Genomic DNA, 8,210 nt, shown 5'->3' on the forward strand with positions numbered 1-8,210 from the left:
GTTACAGGGGTGGGCAAACTTTTTGACTCGAGGGCCACAATGGGTTCTTAAACTGGACCGGAGGGCCGGAACAAAAGCATGGATGGAGTGTTTGTGTGAACTAATATAAATTCAAAGTAAACATCATTACATAAAAGGGTACGGTCTTTTTTTTTTTTAGTTTTATTCATTTCAAACGGGCCGTATCCGGCCCGCGGGCCGTAGTTTGCCCACGGCTGGACTAGTCCCTCCCGCTCTCAGGCCTCACTTTCCTCACCTGTGAAACCTTCAGGGTTTGGGAGGCAATGGTTCTGGGCCCAGGCTTAAGTTAAGTCACATAGGTCATCTCAACGCAGTGTAACAGGAGCTCTGAAGGAGGGTGCCCACAGGTGACAAACAGCTCACCTGTCTGGGGCAGCAGGGAAGGCTTCCTGGAAGAGGTGACCATTGGGATCCAGCCTCCCAACCTTCCACTCAACAGATGCCTTTCATGCCCTGTGCCAGGCCTGGTGCTGGATTCTAGGGATTGGAGGTGAATAGGCCACAGATCCTGCCCTTGAGGGGCCCACATTCCAGGAGGACACACAGGGAAACAAATGTAGAGTGACCAGGCCAAAGTGGAGGTGTGAATGGGTCTGGGGAGGTGTGAATGGGCCTGGGAGATATGAATTGGTCTGGGGAGGTATGAATGGGTCTGGGAGGTGTGAATGGGTCTGGTGTGGTTATCTGTAAAACACAGGGGCTGCCCTGGACACCTATTCATGTTCCTTCCAACTCTGCACATCCACGGATTTACCTCGAGCTACTGCAAATGCTGTCAGGATGCTCACCATCAGGAAGACACTGATTCATCCTCAGCCTTGCTCACAGCCGTTCCCACCAGTCTGAGGCACCTCAGTCAGAATGCAAGCCTCCTGCCAAGCTGACTGCACGGGGCCCCACACTGCTCCCCGGACACAAGTGGCTGCACACGGAGAGGCTCAGTGATCCCCGCACATCACAGGCCGCAAGGCATGGCAAGATGTCCTTGAAGGTGTGCTCAGAAGCCCGGAAGAGGGGCGGGCTGCCTCAGGTGCTGGGTGTGCGAAAGGGAGGGTCACAACCAGCAGAAGTTGCAAGGTTGACACAGTTAAGGGTTTAAGAGGCGCACTCAGCCCCACACAGGGCTTCCCAGACGCTGGGTCCATTTCCCGTGAAGGACTAGGGAGACCGTGGGAGCCACGTGCTCCGGGCATGTCTGCAGAGGATCCGTCCTCTGTGCGCATCACAATCAGTAGCGCCGTCTACTAGATCCCAGGACAGGGCACTCATTTCCCCCGGCCTCCACGCCAGCCTCTGCCCACCCCGCACCAGCTCAGGACCTGCAGACAAAGAGCCCGGAGGGAAACGGCTTCCCCGAAGTGGGTGTGCTGCCTGGAGGGGCCATGGACTGGGATGTCTGCTGCAGGACAGGGCAGCGTATGCTTCTGGCCCGGAAGGAGGTTTAGTGGAACAAAGGAAAGCCTTCTGTCACTTGTCATTTTATTGTACGTTCTCGGTAGACGGTCATCTGTGAACGGCACACATGTCCGTATGTCTCTATGGGGATATGAATATATGCATATGGTTTATCTGAATCATCAATGAACCAGAACATCACATTTCCCAGCCATTTTAGAACTTGGGAACTGCTGGAAAAAGACAAAGCATCACCCATTTTCATATGCTGAACAACAGTATGATCATCAGCTTGATCATGGTATCATCATCATCACCACCACCATCATTACCATCATCAGCATTCTCTTCATCTTCAACATCACTATCATCACCATCATCTTTATCTTCATCCTCCTCACTGTCATCAACATCACTATCATCACCATCCTCATCATCTTCATCCTCCTCCTCCTCATCAACATCCTCATCCTCAGCACCCTCCTCCTCCTCCTCCTCCATCTTCCTCATTATCATCATCAACATCCTCCTCCTCACCATCAGCATCACTGTCATTATCAATGTCATCCTCATTAACATATCCATCCCATCAGCACCATCACCGGCACCTCGGTAACAGCAGCTGAAATGTTTATAGAGTGTGTCCCGTGTGCCAGGTTATGCTCAAATTCTCGATACGCATTAACTCATGCAGTCCTTACACTATCTCCATGAAGTCACCACTGTTATTATCTCTAGTTTACAGACTTACAGAGGTTAAATAGCTTGTGCCTGCTTTAACCACGACCTGCGGTGGGAGTATTTTGGGCCCATCTAACCAAAGGAGAAACAGGCTCAGGAGGGAAATGACTACCTAAACCTTCACACCAGAGGTGGGTGGCAGCCCAGAGGGAGCCTTCATGGACCCAGCACCCACACTTCCCATAGGACCTCGCATCTCTCGGGGCATCTTACACGTGGCTCATCTAACGTGAACTCCAGTCTGGGCAAAAGAGAGCCAACTGAGACTAAATGTATTCTGCACACCTGCTAGTGCAGGCCTGCCCCAGAGCTGGAACATGGGGACAAACCTAAGAGACTCTCTGCAACTGAGGAACTCACTGTGAGCCCGAGGTCGACTTCAGTGTGGCGGCCCCAACACCGAGCCCATGGCAGACCCTCAAGAAATGAGCTCATAGTTCAGTGGGGGAGCAAGACATGTAGTTACAATCCAGAGTCAGAAGTGCCATGATGGCGGGTAGCAGGGAGCTGAGTAGGTACTATAGCAGCTGTGTGTGTGTGTGTAGTGGAGGCATCAGCGAGGGCTTCCTGGAGGAGGCAAATCTAAAACATGATGAGAAATTAGCCAGAACAGAAAGGGTGGAAAAGGCGCTCCAGGCGAGGGAAAGCCTGGCCCGTGTGTGTGGCCAGGACACGTGTGTTATGTGGTACTTCAGGAAGTGAGGGGCAGAGGCCGGAGCCAGGCCAGAGAAGGGGAGGCCCCTGGCAATTCCTGGCACAGTCACAGCCTCCTCCTCTCTCACCTTCACACAGAGGATGTCGGCTCATCGAGCCAGCAAGTGTGACCCCATCCGGGCTCAAGCTGAAAAGCTGGACTCTGGGGATGTCAGGGAAACAGGTAGGCGACCAAGCGTGGGCCTCCTGGCAGGGCTGGCAGGAAGGGACCTAGGACCTGAGCTGGAGGAGGACAAGCTGAGTGAGTGGCTGGAACCGGCAGAGATGGGGTCACCCTCGGCTCTCCCTTGCCAGAGCGCTGGGCCTGCAGTGGGGAGCAGAGGGTCAGAAAACAGCGACACAGAGCCACACACGTGCCACTTGGAACCACCGAGCTAACTAACCTCCAGGCCCTGCCAGCAGCCGGGCCAGCACGTGCCACCAGGCTTCTGGCTGACGTCCGCTCTATCTGCCTGGGGCCTGGCCTCCTGCCAGAGGTCTGTGGGCAGCGCCAGCTCCCCCTCAGGCTCCTGGGCCCCAAGCAAGGCCAGGATGCGGCCAAACCAGGCACGACCCAGGCCATGTCATCTGGCCAGCACCCAGCCTTAAGTAGATGCCCAGCGAATGAGAAGGATAAACAATGTCAGCGTCCCCAAAAGGCACAGCTGCTTCTGCAAAACTCCAGCTCCTGTGCAGTGTGTCCAGAAGCGTATGTGTCGCGTTCCTAACACAAACCTCACGTGGAGACAGTGGGGCAGGGCTCAGCGAGGAGAAAACGAGATGCCAGAGACCCGGGTGTGAGCACCGGCCATGCTGCTGAGAGCATGGGGCCTGCGACGATGCCTCTCCTCTCTGAGCCTCAGTTTTCCTCATCCACAAAATGGGGACAGACAGGGAAGACTGGGAGCAGAGCTTCTCATCCAGGGGTGCACATCAGTCACGTGCTGTTTCTGGTCCCGGATGCTGGCCCTACCCCAGGCCTGTAGTAAGAAAACCCACCAGACCCTCCTAGACACACCTCCCCAAGTTCCATCCGGCCTGAGAGACCAGCCCCAAAGACGGCGAACTTGCTCTTTTCTCTCTGCCTGCCAGGGGACGGTTTCCAGTGCCGGACATCAAACCAGCACCCAGGGGCAGGGAAGGAAGGCTGGACAGACAGACAGCACATCACCCGTCCCTGGGCTGGCTCAGGTGTGGCTGGCTACTAGCAGGTCCTTTGAAAGCTACAGGCCACATAGGGTGACTTCAGAGACCTTGGGGTGTCACCTCAGGCCTTTACCCCACACACATCCAGTCCAGGATAGACGGGCAAAGATATCATTCAATACTTCATCTCTATTTCTTAAAAACAAAACAAAAAAACACCCCAAAGTTTCAAACCCAGGGAGAGCCAGGCACCCCATGACTCCCGATTCCACCCCCGGGGGAGCCCCCAAGTGGCGGCTGCAGGGCAGAAGGGCTGGCTGGGCTCACCTTCACACTTCCTGCCTTCCCCCTTGAAGCCTGGCTTGCAGAGGCATCTGTAGGACTTGGGCGTGTTCTGGCAGATGGCATCGATGTGGCATTCGTCCGTGCCCTCCGAGCACTCGTCCACGTCGTCCCCTGTTGGGGGAGGGGAGACACTGGTGAGGTGTGGCCCTGTTGCTGGGGGGGAGAGACACTGGTGAGGAGTGGCCCCTGTGGGGGAGGGGAGACAGTGGTGAGGTGTGGCCCGGGAGGCAGGCGGGGCAGTGGAGCAGGGAGCGCCTCCTGCCTCCGGCCCCACATTGATCACTGGACTAATTAACAGTAACAGCTGTGCCATGATCTAGTGCAGCGGTTCTCAACCTGTGGGTCGCGAACAATGAAAATACATCCTGCATATCAGATATTTACATGATGATTCATAACAGTAGCAACATTACAGTTACGAAGTAGCAACGAAAATAATTTTATGGTTGGGTCACAACATGAGGAACTATATTAAAGGGCAGCGGCATTGGGAAGGTTGAGAACCACTGCTAGTGTGACAAGTGGCCTCTGGGCGCATCTTTGGGGCTGCTGGTTCCCACTGGCTTTCACACCCAGCCACCAGGTCCCTCTATTGTTCCCACTAACAAGATGGGAAAACAGAGGCTCAGGGGTGCAGCGAGGAGACGCCCCTCTCTGTCTTGTCCCCTCCACAAGCATCGCTCCAACCCACTCCACTCTCTATTCCAGGATGTAGAGCCCTTGAAAGAATTTAACTCCATCCCCGCTGGGTTACAGATGGGGAAACTGAGGCTAGCTTGGAGCCATGAGCAGAGGCCAAGCTAGGAGACCCAGGCAGGTGATGGGGACATGGGAGCCCACCCAGCCCCGAGGCTGGGAAGCAGGCCTCTCCGGGGGCTTCCACCTCCCAGCCGGGAGCGCCCCGCAGTGACCGGCCCTCGGCGGGCTCACCGGCCATCCATGGTCCCCACCTCCCCACCCCCTCTCCTCTCCACCTCAGAAATCTCGGTCCAAACCTGGTTCTCACATCCCAACTTCCAAAGTCAAGTTCAGTCTAGGTGGTGAGGTCTCCTGATACTCCCCACCTCCCACCCCAACACACACAGCTTCAGTCTGGAACAGCTCCCAGGCAGAGTAATGCAAAATAGATTTGTGCATCGGTGTGTACACTGTAACACACACACACACACACACACACACATACACACACACTCACATACACACACACACTCACACATACACACTCACACTCATACGCACACACATACTCACACACTCACTCTCACACACACTCACACACACACTCACACACCACACTCACACACACATACTCACACTCACATACTCACACACACACACACACTCTCCTACACACACACACACACTCACACTCACACACTCACTCTCTCACACACACACACACACTCTCCTACACACACACACACACTCACTCACTCACTCTCTCACACACACACACACACACACCACATTCACACACACATACTCACACTCACATACACACACACACACACTCTCATACACACACACCACACACACATTCTCACATACACACACACACTCATACACACTCACACACTCTCACACACTCTCGCACACACACACACACACACACCCCTCAGACAGGAAGAGGACCTTCGGGGCACAGGAGAGCAGAGCCAGGAGAACCCCAGCTATAAGGTAGGTTACAGATAAGGAAACTGAGGCCCGGGTGGGGGGTGGTTGTAGGTCGGTGGCTCCTTAGGGGCAAAGGCTGAAGGTCAGGTCCAGAGCTTGTCTACCTGTCGTGTTACCTCCATCCTGCTATGAATGTCATACAGATGCGGCAGACAGACAGAGGGACGGACCCAGAAGGGCAGTACAAGGAACTCTGCAGCCACAGTCACCCAGGGGCAAGCCCTCCTCTCTTCATGCCTCCGGCCTCCCCCTGCGCTGTCGGGTCCTCAAAGAAAGCCCCGTCAAATGACTCCGCTGGCTGGCACCAGGCTTCCTTGGGGCTTAGGGGGGTTCAGGGGGGCTCTCTAGGAAACCACTGCTGCTTTCCTCCTCTGCCCTAATCCTAAGGCTCCAGCCTGCCCCCAAAGGAAGAAGCATCAGAAGAAATAGTCACTTCCCTGCACACTCGCACACGCACATGTGCACACACACATGCACACAGACCCATGCACGCACATGCACGCGTGTGCACACAGCAGGTGGCATCACTTTTCAGGGTGGTGTATCTGCTCAGGTCAGCAGCTTGTTCTCTGCATCTGCCCTAAGGAAGGGGGGACAGAGGCAGGAGGCCCGAGCCAGCCCTGGTGTCCAGGGGCCGGCAGGACACCCCCTCTGGGGAAGTGATGACAGAGGGACCCCCATGCAGGGGTGGCACAGCCTCAAAGGCAGGAAGCCAGAGGCCGGACAGGGCCACTGCGGCCACTTCTGAGACAGGGCCAGCGGGGGAAGCAGGCCACGGGCCCTGCGCTCCCTGCTCCCTAAGGGCCAGTGCACAGGAATGAGGGGGGCTGTCTGGCGCTCTGGAGCCCTTGCACCTCTAACCCCCGTGTCCTCCTGAGGATGGGAAGGAATGGCTGTTAGCCAAAGGGGCACCCTCAGGCGGGGGCTGGGGAGAGGGCAGTGAGTTTCAGGAGCGGGAGAGCAGCCACAGGCCATTTGTCCCGGGGTGCTCGGCCATGCTCCCTGTCCTGGGCTGGGGGTCCCCCCACAGGCTCTGACTTTGGTGTGTCCCCCGCACAAGGCTTCCGTAGGGAGGAGCTGGGGGTGGAGACAGACGTAGAGGAGAGACAGAGAGGCAGGGAGAGGCTCATACAGGAACAGCCAAACGGGATTTTAGGACCTCAAAGCTCAGGAGAGACACCCCCAGATTAGTGGGGGTGTGGGCAGCAGGACCCAGCTTCCTGGGGGCAGGGGGCACGTGAAAAGCAGCTCAGCTGCTACTGCGGAATTGAAAGGCGTGGCCTCCTCACTCAGGGCGACTCCCATGGCCAAAGGCAGACCTCAGGGAGCCCAGTGTGGCCGCCGGTGTGTGTGTGTGTGTGTGTGTGTGTACACGCGCGCATGCCCGGAAAAAGCCCAGGAGAGCACCAGGGGCAGGCAGGACCCACCCCCGACCTCCCCACACCAGGGAGAGGAAGGGAGGAGCTGTGGGAGGGGAGACCCTGCCCTCCGCTTTGTGGGGGAGTCCCTCCCAGACACCAGGAGAGTGGGAGGGGCAGGGCCCTATGAAATCCTGGGGAGCCCCCTCCTCTCCCCTACTGTCTGCCCGGCCCAAGCTGGGGTCGGCTTACTCGGACCAGTAACTCCTTCCTCAGTGTCTCCTGCTTCCTTCCCTCCTGCACCTCCCGGCCACCCCGTCCCATGTCTGCTCTCCTCTCGGTTTCCTCCATCTCCTCCCCTCAGTGTCCGTCTGTGTGTCCTGCCCTCCTGCCCGACTGTCCATCTGCCTATCGCTTTCCAGCCATCTCCATCCCTCTCCCCTCTGGGCTTCTGCCTCCACCTCCCCTCTCTGCCTTCCTGTCCCTTGGTCCGTCCGTCCCTCAGTCTCCCTCTTTGATCGTTTCCTTTCCTGCTGCGGGTGTGCCTCCTCCTCCCCCCTCCCGTCTCGGTCCTCGGTGTCTTCTCTCCCTCCACGTCTGTCTTCTCTGGGCTTCTCCCTGTGTCCTTTTGTGTGTTCCCTCCGTGCCTCCTTCTGTCCGTCTGTCCCTTCATCTGCCACCCTCCTTTCTCTCTACGTCCGTCCTTTCTCCCTGGGCCACCCCCTCGCAGTCTCCCCTCTAACCCGGGGGGAGCGCCCGTCCGGCTCCGGGGTCCCCACTCTCCCCTCTCCGTCCAAGCGGGGCGGGGGGCCCTCGGCCGGCGGCCTCGCTTTCTTT

The 8,210-nt window shown here is 57.1% G+C and overlaps 1 protein-coding gene across 1 annotated transcript in view; it reads right to left on the bottom strand.

Annotated features, from left to right (window-relative positions):
• Positions 1-5,278, bottom strand: part of SCUBE1 (signal peptide, CUB domain, EGF-like 1) — a 116,786-nt gene extending 111,508 nt beyond the window's left edge. Inside the window, exons 1-2 of the mRNA XM_005860671.2 lie at positions 5,272-5,278; positions 4,324-4,452 (exon numbers count right to left, since the gene is read on the bottom strand). Of these exons, the coding sequence (XP_005860733.1) occupies positions 4,324-4,452; positions 5,272-5,278 (136 nt within the window). The remainder of the gene's footprint in view (positions 1-4,323; positions 4,453-5,271) is intronic.
• Between the last annotated feature and the right edge of the window lie 2,932 nt (positions 5,279-8,210).

This window comes from Myotis brandtii, unplaced genomic scaffold (genome assembly GCF_000412655.1).
Source record: "Myotis brandtii unplaced genomic scaffold, ASM41265v1 scaffold138, whole genome shotgun sequence".
Classification (NCBI taxonomy): domain Eukaryota; kingdom Metazoa; phylum Chordata; class Mammalia; order Chiroptera; family Vespertilionidae; genus Myotis; species Myotis brandtii.